The sequence below is a fragment of the Opisthorchis viverrini genome, assembly GCF_000715545.1.
Source record: "Opisthorchis viverrini unplaced genomic scaffold opera_v5_171, whole genome shotgun sequence".
Lineage (NCBI taxonomy): Eukaryota > Metazoa > Platyhelminthes > Trematoda > Opisthorchiida > Opisthorchiidae > Opisthorchis > Opisthorchis viverrini.
In genome coordinates, this window is record NW_008751829.1 from 573,621 (window position 1) to 594,615 (window position 20,995).

Consider the following 20,995-nt stretch of genomic DNA (forward strand, 5'->3'; position numbering starts at 1 on the left):
GGTCTACTCCTGCACATGGTTGATCAATCTGGGCCGACCCTGTAGTTTATAGGTTCCGGGTCCCATAGACATTCGTGGGATGTGAACTACCAGAGGCCCCAGTTAAAACAAAACAGCCATACAATGCCTCTTTTCTAATAGGTATAAATTGACTTAACAAATCACTCAACATTTCCTCTGGGATTCGTCTGTGATCACGTCACGTTTTCGCGGATACACTACTTATCAGTGTACCAGTAGTTCAATTTAACGCAAAAAATGGTCTTTATCAGAGACAAAATTCAATTGGACTAAGGATCAGGCAGATTATCTCCAAAAGTTTCGCTTGGGTGAAAACGTGAAACAAGAGGAAAAGTGGTCCGGATTTCTGAGAAATGTGAATCATAACACTGTAAACTTACTGATGGTGTATGCAGAAGCTTTTGGAGTGATTCGCACTTCTTTGGCCCGTGGAACGCACACATCCACGTCAATCTTACTTTACGCGACTTGGGAGTCTGTCCAACGTAATTTTCTCAAACTAATCTGCTTACTAAATAATTTCGATATGGTTCTTCCTCAATACATATCGCTGTATCAATCGTCCATGGGGGACGCTCATACCCCCGTCGTTTAGGTAGAATGAATAATAAGGTGCTACACTCAAGGGTATCAGACGCTATCATTTGGTAGTTTACCCACGAAGTGGAGTGTTTCGATTAGAAAGGGGATAAAATTTTAGACATGCTGGTGATCGGTAAGCACCCTGCGTAGATAGGCGTACTCACAAGCTGTCCATGCAGGCCTGTATGGTCATACCTAGCATAATAGGGCAGTTTAGAGTTGAGGTTTGCTGTACCAGAAAGCCCCTCAGGTCTGTAAGGAAAGCTCATCGGGCTACTGCGTCGGCTGTAAGCTTTTTTCAACAAAGGCTTAACATGAACGCAACACATCCGGATAATTTTGGCGTGACGAGTCTTAGCTATTGGTTCAGTGATTCTAACTCTTTACTCGGTGCTGCATCTCTGGAGGAACTGAACATCTAAGTGGACTCTGTTATTTTTCGGTGGTACCATTAAACAGAAGTTTCAAGATGGCAATCCTACATGTCAAGGTAGATTTACGATATACTACAAACTATCGATACGGCGGCCTTGAAGCTACTCAAACACAAGATTATACTTCATCCTTTAGCGGCACTTCGTGGGTGGTTGTTAATTTCTCCTGCCGGCCAATTCTGGTTTAGAATGCAAGGTCGATTACACTAAAATTCACTTTCGTACAAGTGTGTACGCATTCATTGAGGTTCCTGTGATAGCGCTTCAAAAGACTAGGTCATAACAGGAAAGAAACTACCAACGGGGTTATTCTTGCCACTGAATTACTCAAATAGTCTGGTTTGAAGTGCAGACTAAAACTAATATTCGAAAGTGGGAATATTCTGTGTGGACTGTACTACGATTACTGCTGTTCCGGAGACAACCGAATTGGTTGCCCTAGCAAGCCGTAGTAAGGATAAACGATACTACTAGCAGAGTTATGAGTAGTCAAACTTTCAGCCCATGTGGTGACACCGAGGCGATGGAAGTGCCGAGTGGTCGGCGGTCTAATATAAGGAATTTGAGTGAAATCTTCTCCGAAACTTCATGCTGACCACTCTTCGTCAATCCTCTAAATCCCACTGTAATCCATCCCAACGCTTCGATACAAAACAGCCAGGGTAAAGTCCTCCGAAGTCTCTAGCGGCAAGGTAAAGAGTTTCCGTTAATTTCACACAAGAACACCCCCCCCCTATCACTGCACTGCTCACACCTGTGAATCGATTTTTTTCAACCATGAAACGCTACATTTCAACAACAGAGTGCTATTTTAGGCACAGTCAGAACGAAGCTTGGTTTTTTGCTTCCGTCAGGGCGTATCTGTGACTTTTCCGGTTCCAACGATACATGAAAATCACAAACTCACTCTTTTTCATGAACGCTGGATTGGGGGGGGGGAGCGATGGCAAGTGGTATTGTAGCGCCATGCTGAATGGCCTGGTGACAACACCAAAAGAGGACACAGAGCACCACTACCTTAAAATTCCTTTGAATTAGTACTTCCAATGAAAGGGCATTGCCAAGTAGAGGCCTCAATGAAGAAGCGAAGTGGACTCCCTCTACCTGAAGATATAATTCATCGTGCATTGGACGTAACGGATCACCTATTTGATTTGGTCGTTCTTGAGAAAGGTAGATACATCAAATGATAGAGAGTCCACCTCTAAAAGATAACCACATTCGTAGTTCGACATTGCTCTTCTCAGTGGAGTCGAATTGATCATTCAACAACAAGAAACCTGCTCACCACAATGAACCAGAAAGTCGCATGTGTCGGTCAATGCTACATAAGTTTTACACAATCCAAATAAGGATAGGACGTGTGCATCCGCTTTCCACGCTAACGCACAAAGGAATACTATGAAGACGGAGTGAGTTTGATTGCCAAACTGCTGAAGTTGCTCATCCGGTTGAGAGAAACCCTTTGGACACGTCTTTTCACACACGGCGTTGAGTTGTACTCCTGTCATCTGTTTACTCCGTCCCTCTAGGCCCCTCAGCGCTAAGTTCACTGCTGTGACTTTACTAAGCGATCACGGCTATGTTTTCACTTCCTGGAGCTATTTCGACAAGCGCCATGGGGTGGCAACGAGCCTGTTACAGTAATAGTTGAAGATCGGCTCCGATTGTAAGTCGTTCTGCTTGAGAAGCTGTAAGAGTGTCTCCAATCGGACGCAAGTGAGTTAGGGGTTATCTTCAAAGGTCATTTTAGCCCAGCTTCATGGTGTCCCATTGCTAAGGGGGCGAGATGGACCAACTGGTTAGAGCGCGAATTCGCTGATCGGAAGGTCCGTGGTTCGAACCCGACCTCTGCCTCTCGACTTCCCCTGTCTAGGCTTGGGCAGTATCCCAGCCCTCATGCGACCTTCGCGTGACATGGCAGCTGGGCACCGAAAAGGTGCTACAGCTGAACGATTTTTTATTTTTTTCCAAAGGAGATTGCCGTATTCATATGTGCTTCATTGTTTTTGTCTGTCACGACCAGAATGTGTATACAATGCAGTATACTAGGTTTTATTCATTTGCAATTCTCACTGCAGCAATGGTGGGCATTCCACTGGCAATTCTGGATGACTTATCTTAATACATGTACAACAGAGTCCTATCCCGCTTTATTTCAGTCGCATATCCAAGAAACGCAGCTCAAGGATCGCGTGGCTCAACTCGAGACAATGCTGGAGATGCACGAAAGAGATAATCAACACCTGGTCCAGCAGAATGCAATGGCGCATTCCACAGAACTCCGACTGAACGAAGAACGAACCAGTCTCCGATCGGAGAAGCAACAACTCCGAGACGAACTGGACAAAGTCTACATGGAACGGGGGACTATGAGTGCGGAATTGGAACAGGTCAAAGAGAATGTGGTGAGACTGGAGGCGGCCAAGAATCGGCTGGAAGTTGAGACAAACGAGTTGGCACACGAAAGGCAGGCACTGATTGATTCACTGAATAATGCTGAGCGCCAAAAAGCTGCAATGATGGATGATCTGAATACCTATCGCAAAGAGTCTGATCGACATGCGGGTCTGATAGCCCGATTCACCAGCGAGAAAGAAGCATTGGCCAAACAGAAGGCGGAACTACTTGTTCAGGTGGGATGAATGAGTTTTTGTGTTTTCTCTGATACTCCATCGTTTTATCCTCTTCCTTCAACTGTGTTGTCCAATATAGTTATCAACCCCACAAAGAAACATGCATAAGCGAGAGATTCAGTTAAGTTTCTCGTCAAAACCAAACTGATTTGCAAATGAGTGTAGTTCTCGAAAACAGTTCGATTTGGGGTCAACTAGAACATAAGGCTGACGGAAACTCGTGGACTGCGCCTACCTGATGAGCCCCAAGAAGGGCGAAACTGGCCGTGGGCTGTCGAAGAGTTTTCAGCAACCTTGTGACTAGTTTCCTTTATGAAAACATGCATAGTGTTTTTGACAACCATCCTAATCATTTGGAAAAGGGATTGGACAGTTACGTCTCACTGTATTTTTGTCGTACAGTTGATGTTCCATGCTACTGAAGAACCCCTTACTGATCAATGAACACTGCTTTGCTAAACAGCCAAGAATCACGATAAAGTCGGTTCATTCTTCCATGACGTGACACCAAGCCTAAGGCTGATGGAAATTTCTGGAAACCCTTTGCTGGTTTTGTGTTCACCACATGAGCGAGGTACCCCGAAATTCGTTGGTAGTGTGAAGAAATTTAGGAACCTTCAGCTGAGATTTCGTCTTGTACGTGAAACTAATTTATGCTGAAAAGCTCAGAATCTGTTTAATCCTTATTGCGCCTCTTACGAAACGCCAGCGAGCCTTTCCGAAACTGCGACCTTCTGGCTAGTAGTGTGAACATAACCATTAGGCCACGAACGGTCGATCAGCAATGTGATCAATGGGCAGGATATAGCGCCACTTACCATTCATTCACGGAAACGGCATCACGTGGTTTCCTCACACTACTAACAATAAATAAGTAGCTTAGAAGAATAATCAGTTCACAAGATGAGTGAAGCCTCCATTTGAGAAGTTATCTCTCTAGGCAATAAGTGATCACGTGATGTGAATTCCATGATAGAAGGATGAGTGGCGATGTGTCCTGTCTGAGTGAATGCTAATCACACCGGTGAACAGCCAATCATGGACGAACGCTCTAGTACCTAACCACTAGTCGGAAGACCGCCCTTTCGTGAGAGGCGCACTGCTGATGATTCCCAATAAGGATGAAACTTACAAGCCGAAACATGGACTGAAAAATATCAAAAGGATATAAATCGTTTGCATCATCGAACATCCATATGCCTCCCCAAACTTCCAGACTTCCAACTTCATCAAATACGTTGGACAGTGAAATACGAAAAATGATCAGCTGTGTCCCCTCATACGGTACAAAATCTAAGAAAAAGCGAGCACTTTGCAATCGTCCTCGGTATATCGTCACGTCCCTTTCCCCAGGAGATGTGCTTCTTATATGAAAGAAATGCCAATTCGTTTCCACCTCGGGAACCATGGGTAAATTCATCACTACCGTGTCATGTTGGATTTGGACTAGACAAATATTCCCTCGTTTATCTGAAGGGATGAACGGATACTGAGGTTTCCGTTTCTTTGAGCAGACACAGTGTTATTTTCCAGACTCTCTGATGAGTTTGAGCTAGCTCATTAGTTAATTTGAGAACCTACTGACCGTGGTTTGGGGCCGAATCCGGCATCACGACTGCTTGGACAACTTGGCGATAGCTTAGCCCTCGTGTTTCCTCTAGGTAGCGTGGTAACTAGGCATCGAAACGGTGTTACATCTGAGGAGTTTTCATTACTTTTCCTAATAATACTATCAATAGCAACAATATACTGTCTGTCTTTTCATAAGCTATCCATACTGGAACGTGACGCTCGACAACAAGCAGAGCACATCGCCAGGCTGAAAGGCGAGAAAGAAACGTTGGAATCCAGTCTTTTTGATGCACAAGAGTTGATTGAACAGTTACAAACAAAACAAGCCGCTCTGGAACGTGAAACGGCCGAACTGAAATTGCGTCGGGACACGTTACAAGGTATGCAGCACAGTTTCCCGCAATATCTTACGAATAAGTCTTGTCCGAGCCCTGTGTGCCAGTTTTTGCTTTTTGGATTTTCGGCCCAGGTGAGAAGATGAAAGCTGAAACGTCTGAACTTTGGACTTTAACCTAACTTACTCAACATTAAAATGCTGCGGACGATTCTCGTTGGAGGGTAATACCGTTTTACGGAAGTCTACTTGTCTTTGAGGATGTCTACCGTCCTGACAACCCCGTGTTAAAGAAATTAATCGGTAGAGCCGGTTTTCTACCAGGAAGTTGCGCCCAAAGGAGTAATCCAATTGCTCATACGTGAACCTCACCACAGGTCAGATTTCGTCATCTGGTCTAGCCCTCTTGTGAGACAGTTTTACCGATTATGACTGCCTACTGGCAATTATCAGTTGCAAGTAAGTACTCGTATGGAATAGGGATACAAAAGATCGATGAGTTGAGCTTTCTCATCGGCCTGTGATGTTTTGTATACGATGAAGTAAGTTTTCACAACGGCCTTGTGGAATTGCTGCATTATTAGTGTTGTCAACACTCTGAAACTTTATGGAAGCATCAATGATCGATCCACCTATCTTGAGCACTTTTATATGTCCGTGTATGTGCGTGTAGGGAGGTACACTTCCCGTCCGCCGCCAGGTACGAATGATAGATAAATCACAAGTCTAGGAACCTTTGTTTGTGCACCGTGGCATGATCAAATTTATGGCTATACTGACAATGAGAATAGTGTCCTTGCTCACACATCGCTTTCCTCACCCTAGCCGAACTACTTCGAGCGCACACAAACTTTCAAGTTGAGTTGGACAAATCTCAAAGAAGTCAACGTGAACTCGGAAGCCAATTGCACACGGAACTGGCGGACCTCAGATCTGCGCTGACACAAGCTGAACGTCGTGCAAAGGAAGCCGAGGAGGCGTGTCTCCAGGCCGTGCTACGTGCTGATCAGGCAGTGAGTGTGATGGGCAGACATCAACGACTCGAGGCTGAATCTACCACGGATCGTGAAACGGAGCTCAGAAAGTCAGCAGAGGAGGTGAATCGTTTGACGCGTGCACTTCTGGCTGCTCAAAGGTCAGCGCAACGAAAGTTTTGGGAAAGTTTTGATTACCTTGTTTGAGCCATAATTTGGGTTCAGGAACCCAAAAACCGATTGTGTGCAGACACCTAGATGGTTTTGCGAGCTTTAATCGAAGAGGAAACAAACTTACTGTGATTTCCAGCAGGGATCGAAGCAGACGTAAGTATTACTCCGTCATATCAAGATGGCTCGTAGCAAGTTCCCTTGAGTAAAGGAATTTAATGGCTTATACTACCCACTGATTTCAAAGTAGCCTGTTCTATCACTCTATCCGATTATCGTACCTCGCTGAAATTTATTGGGTAAACTCAGTTGACTGAAAAGTGGAAATTTCTGCCAACCTCCGAAAAAACAATATGACGATTCGCAACCTTTCTGGATGCTTGTTAGTCACGTTGCTAGTTGGTGAACAAGGACTGAATAGTAGTGTTCACAAGCCTTTGAAAGGTTGCGGTTCGTATATTCCTTAAAACATTTTTGGGCTGTGATCGTGTTTCCTTATAAATGAAGACAAACTATTCCAGACTTTTGGCGAGATAATCTCAGTGTATGAACAAATGGCAAGTCTGTCAGGTTCCTCCCGGACATCACCTCGGTCAGCTTCTGCGCTGTTCCCTTGAGTAAAGGAATTTAATGGCTTATACTACCCACTGATTTCAAAGTAGCCTGTTCTATCACTCTATCCGATTATCGTACCTCGCTGAAATTTATTGGGTAAACTCAGTTGACTGAAAAGTGGAAATTTCTGCCAACCTCCGAAAAAACAATATGACGATTCGCAACCTTTCTGGATGCTTGTTAGTCACGTTGCTAGTTGGTGAACAAGGACTGAATAGTAGTGTTCACAAGCCTTTGAAAGGTTGCGGTTCGTATATTCCTTAAAACATTTTTGGGCTGTGATCGTGTTTCCTTATAAATGAAGACAAATTATTCCAGACTTTTGGCGAGATAATCTCAGTGTATGAACAAATGGCAAGTCTGTCAGGTTCCTCCCGGACATCACCTCGGTCAGCTTCTGCGCTGTTGCTCAGATTAGGTAAATCCGGCAGTTAATGGACAAAATTCTCGGTTTCAACACATATTTCATCCTGAAAGAGGAGTCGGCTGGGTTGGAGGTTTTCAATGGAGGCCTCGTCAATCTACACGCAGAAGTCAACTCCTTGACTTCTCCGAATCTCCTGGATGATTCGAGGTAGCAAAGTCCCACCTAGTAGTGAAGTACTGAAACGTTTGGTCATGAACGAATTATCATCTAAACTCACAGTTCTGGTCACGTGATCCGGCGTTGATTGACTCCCAGACACATTGGTCGTTCATCTGAGAAGTCATCACTCGAGTAGGCTGTCAGCAATCAAGGCAGATGAGAATTGATCGATTGAAAATCCAAAAATGGCTGGCGTGGACTGGCGGTGAGTAAACACTTACAAGAAACGGAAGCATACAAATTTGAGTTGGAAACATACCTGTCACGGTATGAACAACATTTCTAGTTAACGAAAACGACTTGCATGGTCTAAACAGTGAACCTTCAGTCTATCTTGACGCAAATCAACTTGTTAAGTTTCCCAAAAACTTGTTGGTAGCTCACTACTGCTCTCACACATCTTACGATTTACTAATCAGACGTAACCCACAAGAAAATAAGACTGGTGAAAGCTCGAGAAATACGTAACGCAAGAAGCGCAAAACTGGGGTCGGGCTACTTTGTGGGTAGTGTTGGGGGCAAAAACTACTTCGATATATTGTGCATCTTTCCAAGTGAAACGTGAGACTATCTTTGTGCAGTCATTCAGTCGAGAATTGTCATAAACGAGAGATTCAGCTGGAATTCAGTCAATTCTCTCCTTGAAAGAGTTGGTTTTTTGATGAGTGTGTCCCTCGTTTGGGGAAAATCCTCTGGAAACCAGAACCCAGTTTTGCATTTCCGTATCAAAACGTAGATTTCTTCTCAGAGTTAATCAGCTATAGAGTAAATTCTACTCCTCCGGTTGAAAGTTAGAACTGGATCCAGTGTGTATGGAAGCTTCCGCTGTTTACTTGGAGCAAATGGTGTTCAGTAATAAGCCACTTGGTAATGTGTTGAAATATTGGTAGCTCGGGTGAGTTTATTGGTTGTTGATCAGGTGGCTGTTGATCTGTTCGCCGAGCTTGGCAATAGGCTTACAAACATTTCGCCACCATACGAGGAGACATCTGTTATCTTCTGACGTGATTGGCTACCTGAAGTGTAACGAATTTGGTAGATCTATTGATCCGTTTGTGATCTTTGTTGCATTATGGCCTGCGTTCCTTTGTGTTGGTTGTTTATCCCAACGCCTTCTATCTTTAGCAGTTTGTTCTCTCTGGCCTTGATTTGCATTGCGTTATGGTCTGGTGTTCTTGAGTTTGATTGGTTGCTTGTACGCAATGCAAATCTAGGCCAGAGAGAACAAGCTACTAAAAATAGAAGAAGTTGGGATAACCAATCAGAAGATAACAGATAGCCTTCGAATGCTGTATAAGCGCACTCAGGCAAGGAAAGAGTACTCACCCAACTGCGCACTGATGATATCTCCTCGTACGGTGACGAAATGTTTGCAAGCCAGTTGCCAAGCTCGGCGAACAGATCAACAGCCACCTGATCAACAACCAATAAGCCATTTGTTTTTCCTAAATTTCTCCGCTTCTATTCAAATGGGAACACCGAAATTCTCGACCCCTATCACCCACTCGTTATAAGATCATTTTCAATTTTGTGACAGGTGTGAAACCAGTCCAAACCAACTGCAAAGTCAAACCATTTCAGTGTATGCAAATCCTATATTGTTCACCGTTTAACTATTGTTTGTGCAGACTGACCAACATAATGCGCAGATGCGTTACCCTCAGTGTCCATCATATGTCAGAGATTTTTCAGTTTAACCACGATGCTTTAGCCCTTTTCATTGCGCTCAACATTTTTTTTTCGAATTGGTATTCACACATATTTGTTTGCATCATGCTCCGTTAGTCAAATATCTTAAATGAACCCATCAATTTCATTCGAATGGGAAAAAATTCGGTTCCTGATGTACGCATGGACCATGGTTTCTAGTAGAGGTTTAGTCCTGCAGATGAAGCCACTCTATACCGGAAAAACGCTGCAAAGTTGTTTCATCCCCGTGGAGAATCACCAGCAGTGCGCACAAAACCCCAGGGAGTTTCGAACCCCGTAGCTAGTCGTTTGACGATTTGGCTACACAGTGCTTTTTGGCTTTTCACCAAAGACTGGCTTCACATACAGGACAACATCTCAGCTGAAAAAAACTATTCCTGAATTCTCATGCAAGTGGAGACAGGCATTACCGCGCTCAAACTTTGCTGTTGTCCTTTAGAAACGGAATAGTTTTACGCCTAGACATGAACTTTGTTTTTGAAGGGATTTGACCTTGAACAACTTGACACTTTGCAGAGAACGAGACGAAGCTCGTTTGTATTCCGAACAAGAACGTCAACGTTCTCTGCTTCGTGCAGCTGAGGAGAAGGCCGGTCTGCAGGAACGAGTGAGCATGCTGCAACAGACGGTAAGTCGAGACGACAAAAACCATGCTCAGTATTTTTGTAATGCATTACTCATAAGGTTGCTGAAAATTCGTCGACAGCCCACGATCGGTTTCGCCCTTCTTGGGGCTCATCAAATAGGCGCAGTCCCCGGGTTTCCGTCAACCTTATGTTCTACTTGTTCTACTTGCAAATGAGTGTATTTCGCCATCCTTAGTGGTATTCCAGGATCAAATCGTAATTTCGCTAGGAAGCCGCCCACATTGTTGTTCAGCAGTCAAGTAAGATGGATATATTGAACCGCAGAAAAAAGAAACAATTCGTGAATTGTGTCATCTTCACTCAGATCCTTTTAACAGCTCCTTCCCTCCCACAGTGGTATGCGTGAAGCCTAGTTATTCCGAAAATTCCCGTTTATAATAAGAACACAGATGGGTTGACGAGCATGTGTTCGGCAAGTTCTTTCAAAGTCATACAGTTGCCAAGGCTGAGAGGCAGAGAGTCATCATCAACATTGTCATCTGTAATAACCACATACTTGTCGTACAGTGGTTGTAGCTGCCACACTTTCGTTCACTGGTGATTCGGGAACGGGGGGTGGGGGGGGTAGGTAACTGCGCATTGGGGGCGGGAGTTGATAAATTAGTGCGTAAATACAGCACTGTAGGTGGACTATTAAGTGGGGAGCGGATTGGGAAGGGAGCTATGCGTTGAAGGCAATAGCTTGGATGCATGAGCGCCATTGAGAGACGACATTGACTACCTGTCAAGGAACAACTAGGTCAGGTCACCAACGTGAGCTTGTCAGCGCGGAGGTGCTGTAATGTTGTATCGTGGGTGGCCGCCCATTGGTTACGCCTGCACTTGCCAGACTAATAGGGAGAAGACAGAGAACTCGGGACACGGCTGTATTGTCAGGACAAAACATACAAATCTTCTGCGTATACATATAGGATGACTAAATGGCCAAATATGGTCGTTCACTTGTTCGTTCAGTACAGCCCATGATGGTGTTCCGATCGTGAACAATTTCAGGCCCACTACACTGGCCGCATGTTGCTAAGCCATGTTTGGTTAGAGCCGCCAACTCACCCCTACTTTCCGGACGTGTCGTACCGATGGTGACCTTGGGGATGCGTCACTCTCTGCACATGTGCTTTTTCTCCTGTCTGGGCGCGTCCTGACATGTATTCAGCACGGGGTGAGATGAGTTGGACCATGATAAGTGCAACACGCGAAAAAGGCGTTTTCGCGGACGGAGGATCGGATTGCGATGGCAAAAGCCTCAGCCACCGCGATTGTGCGTTGCTGTACTGATATGGGTTGATTAGCCAGCGCCTTGTAAGCAAGGAGCAAGCTTTGGCTGGGTATCATGTTGTGCGCCGAATTGGTCATCGTCCTCCTAGTTCCAGAAGCTAGCCAGGGTGGGTTGTGTTCCTTCATTCTTTGACCGAGTTGCCAAGTCGTGCGTCCGATGTATTCCGCTGCACAGCAGCAAGAGAATGAGTATACTGACATATTTTGAGCGTGGGCAGGCACTCTATGTTCGGGATTAACAGAACACAGGCGATTGATTGTGAACCAATTTTGGACTGTTGCGGCCGGGAGTGTCCAAATTAGTAAGGTCTTCTGTTCAGTGTTGGCTACTCTCCTGTTCAAATGCCACGTCGATCAAACAGCTGGGTAGTTATCACCTTATACGTATGTCTTCCCTGTTACTCACACAGATTAAACAGCCCTCACCCACCTGTCTCTTTGGCGTCGAAAAGAAAACCAGCTTTTCAACCGCCTTTATGCCGAATTGGCAGATGAAACTGAGAACACCGAAGGTCCTAATCAATAAGCCTTTTCTCTCATATAGGCAGTCGTCAGTCGTATTCTCAGGTGTGAGATTTGTACACAAAAAGTGGTCATTGGGTCTCACCTGACCGGAATGTCGTTCACATCGGCTTCACATGGTGTAACAAGTTTACATCAGAATTGATTGTCTATTTTAGCTAGCTTCAGGTTTGCTTGCTCTTTTCATCAACTTTCCAAGAGCTCGAACAAAGAAGCATCGAAAACATCACTTCCGCACAGATGGTATTGTCCTCAAAACTGGTTTGTACTCAACGCTACAAACGCACGGCCATGTGGTCAACAGTCTGATCTGCTAATCAGCTGTAACATTCTTCCGGTGCCTAGCTGCCATGCCACCCAAAGGAAGCTCAGGGGCTGGGATACTGCTAGGTTGCTCCAGCCTAGACAGGGGAAGTCGAGAGGCAGAGGTCAGGTTCGAACCAGGGACCTTCCTGTCAGTAAATTCGCGCTCTAACCACTGAGGCGTCTCGCCCCCTCCATCTGGGTCGATGAAATTGGTGGATTTCGCCTCTGTTTAAAAGCTGTCGGCATATCACAAGAGCTAACTGGTACTGTGAAGACGAACTAAAGTTCTACTCATCATGCTTTTCAGTAGGCTGGGTGCATTTCCACAGCTTTTACTGTTGAGGTTAATGACTAAAATTTCTTACCTTTCCCTCACTTTCATGCCACAGATTACCGATCTGCAGGTCGCACTGGAACGATCGCACCAAGAAAGCAACGTTCGCGGTGAGCAAGAACGTTCGGCTCTTCGGAAAGCCACAGAAGAGGTACGAAGCTTTCGAAATCAACTGGAGGAAACTTGGTAAGCCTTCAGAACGAGTCACCAAATCAACACTGAATACACTTGCGAATGGGTTTTGGACGAAGTGGTATCACAGGACTCCGGGTGTTGAAGTGACTTGAAAGCAGTCAGGTGTATCTTTCTAGCCATCTGCGATCCTTATGGGGGCTTCATAAGCCTCAAACTATGGGTCCGATGAACTCTCTAGAACCAATCACATTCCGATTGTATGCTGTATACGGATATCGTTTCAAGTGAAGTTCCGTTTGATTCGTTATCAAACCATACAATGTTCTTCTACGCTTAAATTTGGTGCGCTTGAACACCCTTACTCCAGAATGCTATGTAATATTACACTGGATACACTGAGTGTACTATGTACTATATGTATTTTGCTGCTGTGATATGTCACAGCAAACCATACTGTTCTATGCCACGCTGCACTACAATGTATTACGCTTTATATCATTGTATTATTATGTATTATTATATTATATAATACATACAATATATTGGGCGAGATGGACCAAGTGGTAAGAAAGCAAATTTACTGACCGGAATGTCCGTGGTTCGAACCCGACCTCTGCCTCTCGACTTCCCCTGTCTAGGCTTGGATAACTTAGTAGTATCCCAGCCCTCGTGCAACCTTCTGGTGGCAGGGCAGTTAGGCACCGAAAGGGTACTACAGCTGAACGACATATAACATAACCTAATAGTGTACATATATATATATATATATGTATATATATAGCATATTGCATCATATAATTAAATTGTATTATTATCTTATGCCGAGTTATGCCATACTCTGTCCCATTATTCTTTACTATAATTTATTATAACGTGCTACGCCACACTACAGTGTATACTAAGTCGAACTCTTCCGGGCCATAGGATGCCACACCGCGTAGCCCAACAGACGGCTCATTGGCTCACATATTCTAAAATCCCTGTTCCCGCTCCCGTAACCTCATTAAACTGGCTACTGAATGCAGTCTTAAGAAATTCGACACCAAAATATGAGTCCATGGGACGGTACGGGGTTTTCATAACTCGATGCTACCGTTTTCTCCTCACTTTTACTTCGTTTTCAGTGCTCAACATGAACGGGAGGTACATGAACTTCGCATCCGAGTTCACGACCTTGAAGCCCATCGTGATCAGCTGATCAAAGAGACCAGCGATTTACAACTGCAAACTCGACTAGCCGAAGAATCACGCGATGGAAACCGATCAGAAATCCTTGAACTGGCCCGCCGAGTGCGAACAGGTGGGACCTCGCTAACTTTTGGTCGCTTGTGAACGTTTGCTGAGAGCCAGGCGCAACAGATACTTATTTCCTTTCTAACAAAATGTTAGACCAAAATGTTTGATCAAGTTTTAGTTGTGCGTGGTTACAGGATTTGTTGATTTCCTAATCATTGTCTTGCTGACGCAATCATCTTGGTGTTAGGTGACCGAATTTCAGATCGCAGGACTACTAGTTGTCTGTGATAAGAGCTGAATTCAGTGCTCCTCTTCTTTGTATAGACCCACCAGACTAACTGCGCTGGGACAGGAATGAAGATTGTTCAGACGAGATGGGAATTAAATGTGTGTGTGTGTGTGACATCCCAGCTCAAGACATGCATTTTTGTGCGCTTTCGGTCTCCACACCCTACTTTATCCTATCTGTAAGAATTCACAGTTTGGGCAACGTTTTCCATTTATATTAGATGATTAGATAAATTTGATTTGGTGCCCAAGGACAGAACGGGCTATTTTATTCGTGTCCTTGAGGAGTGTGTGATCTTCACTGCATCATGCCCGCTGGCTGGCCTATTTGCCAATTTACGTATACGAGGAACACTGATCAGATCTGAATTGACAAGTCAGAATTTCGTAGCACTCTGCTAAGCTCCACACTTGCCTAAGTCCCCCATGCAATGAGTCTTAACTACCAAAAGCAGTTGGTTAACAAAGTATGGCTTCATACTGCAAGATCACGGTATGTTCCACGAAACTCAATGGTGGGCAGATGGAACTGGAAGCAACGTGCTTTCGAAGTTGCATAGACCCTGTTGGAAGTGAGAAAGAAGAAATTTCCGTTCGGATATCGAAGATCAGAATTATGTTTGCCTGTTTTTGCCATTCAAGTGTTTCCGAGTTTGTGTAAGTCCATAATGAGCTGCTAGGAAAGTTGACCCTTCCGGGTAGGGCACCTGAGGCATCTTCAGGTCTTTGAGTATCAGTGTCTGAGGATCAGAAGTTGCGTAACGCAGAGATTCACGACGAAGTGATCGGTTGTTGGGTGAGGCAGCATCAATTGTAGAATCTGCACATCGGCAGAAGCTGAGATAACCTAATTACATGCTATTCAGACCTGGAAGAATGCCCTTTTTGCTCCGTATTTATGGTGACGCAAGCCGAGAGGTGGACAAAGTATGGGAGAGTGGAAGATGTTGAATGAAACTGTGGAAATTATGACAGCCATCGATGCTATCTGCTTTCCAAGATGGGGTCAACGTCTTCTACGCTGTGTCTGCTGGAGATTTTGGAGGAATTGACTACTACTCGACGGGGCTGAAGTTCATGCTGTCAGCTTCTAGCTAGATTGTCTGAGCGAATGTTTGAAGACAGTCAGTTTCGCCGTTTTTTCTCCTTTTTACGTATTGATGAGTTTTAGTTAAATAAGTTGATATGGTTGCGTGGCAACTAGGCACCGGTATTCTCGAATTTCCGCGTTTCATGGCTGCAGTATTCTGTGGTCAACTTCAAAGTTGAAATCACCGAAGAAAGTGTGGACACAGTTCACATTGGGGAACACATTTAGATACTTTATCGAATTATGGCCAAGTTCAGAGATTCAGTCACTTGTTGACTGCTGTTGAATGCGACCCTCAGTCAGTGATGAAAGCCTTCCGGTATGGATTGCTAGATGCGCCTACTTATAAATCAGTCAGCATTCAAGCTCAGAGCGTGACCAATCTAAGATAGTGCGGAAACTCTACATGGGTCCACGCGTGCAATCGAAACTACTTGTTTTAATCAACCTCAAAACAAGTGGTTTCGACTCATGGCCCTTCTAGTCAATTCACAAGACGTACGATGATCCTGTAACCTCATATATATCATTGTAGCTGAAGAGGCCAACGACGCGGCCAGACGTGAATGTATTGAACTGCGGCAAAGAATAGCTGAAGCAGAACGTGAAAAGAACGCCTTGGATGTGTCCAACGATGAACTTCGTCGCCAGTTGAAGACTGCGGAAATGGAACGAGTCGAGCTGGTGCGCATGACCAACGTGACACGGTCTCAGTTGCAAGGAACCGAAATGGACCGGACGACTGCGGAGAGAAGAGTGGCTGATCTTCAGGATAACCTGAAAGAGGTTACCACTTCAGCTGCTGAGGCTAGACGTGAAGCAGTCGAATTAAGGAATCAGTTGAAGAAGGTCACTTTCGAGCGCGACTCGCTAGATCAAGAAATAGGTGAATTACGTCATGCTCTCAAAGACAGTAACGCCAAGGAAGAAATCTCAAGGCGGTGAGTAATACAATGTTATACACAGTGTTGTTAGATTGGTTCGTCCGTTTTGTTTCTGCATTTAACTTGAGTTGCTTCTCTTTGTTGGTTGCAGATAACGCCTTGTGGCGTTCCACTACTAGCTACTTGTTAGTAGTGTGTACTTCACGAGATTTGAGGGCCACACAGCACACCGGCAGGGTTACTTCAAGTGAAGCCACTGAAAGCTCCATGCATCACAGGACGTTTTTTCAGGGTACAACCCTACACATGTATCACATGCACATTGTAAAATAGCTCCCTGTATGCGGTACGCAAGAGACCACGTTAAGCGGAATTTCTGATGGCTATGCGTTTGTTCTTGGAATTAATCCGTGGAGTACACGTGACTCTTTTGAATGACTGCGGAAAAAGTCGAAACACGCTGGAGAAAGTTCTTCCGGTAAATTTGAACCAATCATTGAAATGTCTGCTTACTTCAAAGCCAACTTAGACATCAAGTGGGATTACGATGAACAACAAAGGGTGGTTTATCGACCTGAAAAATACACGGTAGTCTTCCTAAACGATCGCTAAAATAAAGGACAGAATGGCAGTGACTTCAGCTGGAACACAGATATTAACATTCCCGCAAATGAGAGTGAGAGGACTGCAGGGAGTTCTCATTCTAGTGGCACAATATGGTAGATGCCGAACTCCACTAAAGATTACTTGGCGTTTGGGAATCAACTGAGATTACCTATACGTCAGTGCTACTGAATCGCTCGGCTTACAGTCGAATCGCTGACGTTTGAATGAATTCATCTTCCTCAGGTGGATTCAATAATCTCCGTAGCTGTGGAACTCACCAGTGTTGATAACAGTGATCCCAACAGTGCAACACAGCTTGGGGCGACATTTGGAATCGTCAGTCCGAAACTGGCAGCATGCTGTAGGATCGAGAAAACTCGGTGCTGGAACCCAGTAGAGTGATATGATCCGCTGGGCAGCACATTCGTTTTATGGCTCTCATTGGAGTGTACTTTTTCGAGGACAGTGTCAAGTGATCAGAGGCGAAGCGAACTTGTGAGTATTCGCACGTACAGTCTAGATGAGTCTCTAGTTGCGTGAGGAAAGGTGAACTACTGGTTAAACCCGAAAGAGGTTAGGTTGAAGCAGTTATTCAACAAACACGGAAAAGGCCTATCCAAATAGGTTAAGTTGTGGCGACAAAGAGACGGATATCGCTGTTATATTACCACATTACCACAATAATAGGGGACGGCGTGCCTTGGAAACCGAACAAAGGAAGCTTGATTTCTGAACTACTTTGATAGGGAGAACCTCTGCGAAGAAGTAAGCGAGCCACGTGGTCAAAACCTCCAAACAAGGGCCTCATTTGATGGGAAACTCCCCTAATTATGGTCGCTTCTGAGAGTACTAGACAAGTTTTAATTCAGCCTTATATTATTCTACACCACCCTAAGCGTGAAACGCAAACCTGCATCTAGTTGAGCTATTATAGAGGGCAAGTTGCTGAGCAATACAAGGCTCAGGTACCGAGTTAGACACAGCTCATGTGTTAACCCACCGTTTCATCTTCATCGTTGACAAACTGACCTTTGTCTAACGTGATATCTCTCCGCTTGAACGTACATCTCTTCCAATCCCATTGTGACCACAGCCCACATGAATGTGATAATTCACTTGGAGCATTTGATTGTCATGTTGATCGCAGAAGTAACTGCGTGAGTTGAAATAACCAATATTACTGAAAATTGCTCTAATAGGATGATACAACTAATTGAGATCCTGACAGTTGCCCTCGGCGGGTGCCCAAAATTAGACTGAACATCTAGGCGTTGACTAGCGGTATTTTTCAAATTAATTTTGAAAAATACGGGTAGCGAGGTCTATGATTGTGTTTTTTAGGTCTTTGAAAATCACCGCACATGGAAACATCGTTCTCGCTTAAAAATTTCTCTCTGGCTACGTCATTCGTTTTTGCTTTGCCGACAGGTACCCAAATTCAGTTTGATCGCTTCATCAGCATGATCTTGTCGAAGTCCAAACGTTCCATTTGGCTGTTTTCTCGATCACGTGAAGTTCAAACTGGGTACTGAAACAGCGCAAATAAAAAATCTGATTAGTCACCTTTGTTCTCGGCTGGTTCAGGCGATCTTCATTCCGTACTGTACACACAAAACATGGATTCAAGAAACCTAAGCGCAAATTTGAAAAACCACTCTTGACAGGGCTAGTGGCACGAAAAGGCCCATTGTCTAACAAATTAACTATATGTGAGGAAACCCGTCCTTTCGTATTCAAACTAGGTAGGGTGAATTAGATGCATTGCTCTTTCCCCCGGCACCTCTACCATCAAATAACCGACTGTACTCTAGTCAAGAGTTTTTGTAAAATTGACTCCCAAGAACGGGCATTCTTTAGGTGATGTCGAAATTGAGTTAGTTGTGGTATCTTATCCTTGGACGGAGGTAAGAAGTTGTACTACGTTGGCCCCATTGGGAACAAAGTTACCGAACGTCACAAGTGACACACAGCTTTCCCAAGACTTATCAAGGCAGAGTGTTGGCGTATCACATCGGCTCACTTGTTGAAACACTGACTAGTCAAGGGAGTGTTGTGTCCCTGTAGATCTATCAAGAAGGGCTCTTTTGGCTCCAGCTAAACCTCACTCTATTAACGCCAAAACATGGTATTTTATTAGATTACGGCAGCATCTTTCGCCTCTCTTTGCACTCTTTATAGGATGAGTTCTCTCGTGAATGGTCCGGTGGCACTTGAGACCGATCGATCCTTGTTTTCAGTATTGGCTAAAACATCGATATGTTCATAGTTAAATACTCGAAACCTGAGTTCGTCTTCAATGGAAAACAGGTGATTGGCTTGAGGACGGTTCCTCAAGTCCGAATGACTATCAGCTGATATTATAGTTAGCTTGTAAAGGGCTGCTGTCACCTCAGGTGCTGTTTGATATAACAGAAGCATAGGAATGGGACCAGAACGGTGATTGCATTCGAATAACACTGGGCAGCCAATAAGTAGGTCCTGTCTAGGCGTAATGTACTACTCATAAGTTGCTGAAAACTCTTCGACCGCCCACGACCTATCTAGGTCGTGAAGTTGCCTGGTAATTTAGCATCACTTCCCACCATCCAGTCCAGTATTCCACATTTCTGTTGAGATCTACCTCGCCAAAAAGCTATCATTATGATGACAGTGCTTTCGCTCGTAATCGAGGATAATTCAGCTCAACTTGGACCGGACATTGCCGGATGTTCTACATTCAGCAATCACCGTTTCATCTCCTATCGATTAAACATTTCTGGTTAGGTTAAAAGAACTGTGAAAAGAACTGCCCAAAGTTCCTCTCCAATAAGTGCTGAAAGATTATTCTTGCACCGATGATGAAGATAAATCACGAAAGTCTGGTAGGACTGATCGATATCTGTTGTCACAGTCCTTAGTGTCAGGACGGACCCAGAGATGGAAGAAGTACATGTGCAGAGAGTGACGCATCCTCAAGGTCACCATCGGTACGACACGTTCGGAAAGCAGGTGCGTTGGCGGAGCGCACCATACACGGCTTAGCAACAAAAGACCAGTGGAGTGGGGCGGAAATTGTTCACGACCGGAAGACCGCCATTGGCTGTACAGAGCGAACAAGTGAACGACCATATATTTGCCATTTAGTCATCCTATATATTTACGCAGAAGCTCTGTTTGTTTTGTCCTGACAATACAGCCGTGTCTCGAGTTCTCTGTCTTCCCCTTATCGCATAGTCTGGTAGGCTCAGTGCAGGCGTAACCAATAGCCGGCCACCCGCGATACAACACTTAGATACACATACCTGGAAAACTGAGTAGTATGGTCAGCTTGTTGCACAATTGCAATTGCACCGAAAGATATCGATCTGAGAGACTAAAATTTTTTATTTCAATTTAAACTTTATAGTTTTGATCTTGTCGCTTAGTTGCAGTCAGTAGCAGTAATCGGGGTTAGCCAAACCTAGACCATTTTGTAGATAATCGATACAATCAACACCCTCAACACGTGACCAATCAAATGTGAGTGGATCTCATGAAAACTTTCGCAGCGTCATGCGTTCTCATATTCCTCCTTCATCGTGTGCGAACTAACTTGATTTGGGCACGTCGAACCACACGCACTCACTGATTTGAATTTCCACTCGACTGTATTTCCTGTAGAAATACAAATTATTGAGTGACGAGTTTGATGAAATCCCTTGAAGTCTACTTCAATTGTAAACCCTTTCCAGAAAAGATCATCAGCCAGTAAACACCATTGCTTGTCAGTCTTCGAAGTGCTTGACCGTTTTCATACTTGAAAGCAACTGGTGGAAAGGTTAAAAACTCAACCGATTAGCCACGTTACCGCACTTCATGCAATTGTGAACCCTTTCGGGCAACCATGAAGTTTCGGTGAGATCCCAGGTCTATAGCTCGGTTTGCTGATTGCTCCTCGTTACTCAACAGCCAAGAGGACACGGATTTTTGTTTATCTACAAGCAATCCCACGTCTTTCTGAATACGTCAACGGTTTCACGAAATACACTCATTTGCACTTGATAGGACCCAAGAAGCGT

General features: G+C 44.5%; 1 protein-coding gene across 1 annotated transcript in view; it reads left to right on the forward strand.

Moving 5' to 3' along the window:
- The window catches only part of T265_14303 (hypothetical protein), a gene marked incomplete at both ends in the record, with an annotated part of 76,399 nt that overhangs the window by 22,914 nt on the left and 32,490 nt on the right, over nt 1–20,995 (forward strand). The window contains 7 exons of the mRNA XM_009173030.1: nt 3,200–3,673; nt 5,442–5,625; nt 6,405–6,714; nt 10,152–10,263; nt 12,775–12,905; nt 13,979–14,154; nt 16,004–16,409. Of these exons, the coding sequence (XP_009171294.1) occupies nt 3,200–3,673; nt 5,442–5,625; nt 6,405–6,714; nt 10,152–10,263; nt 12,775–12,905; nt 13,979–14,154; nt 16,004–16,409 (1,793 nt within the window). The remainder of the gene's footprint in view (nt 1–3,199; nt 3,674–5,441; nt 5,626–6,404; nt 6,715–10,151; nt 10,264–12,774; nt 12,906–13,978; nt 14,155–16,003; nt 16,410–20,995) is intronic.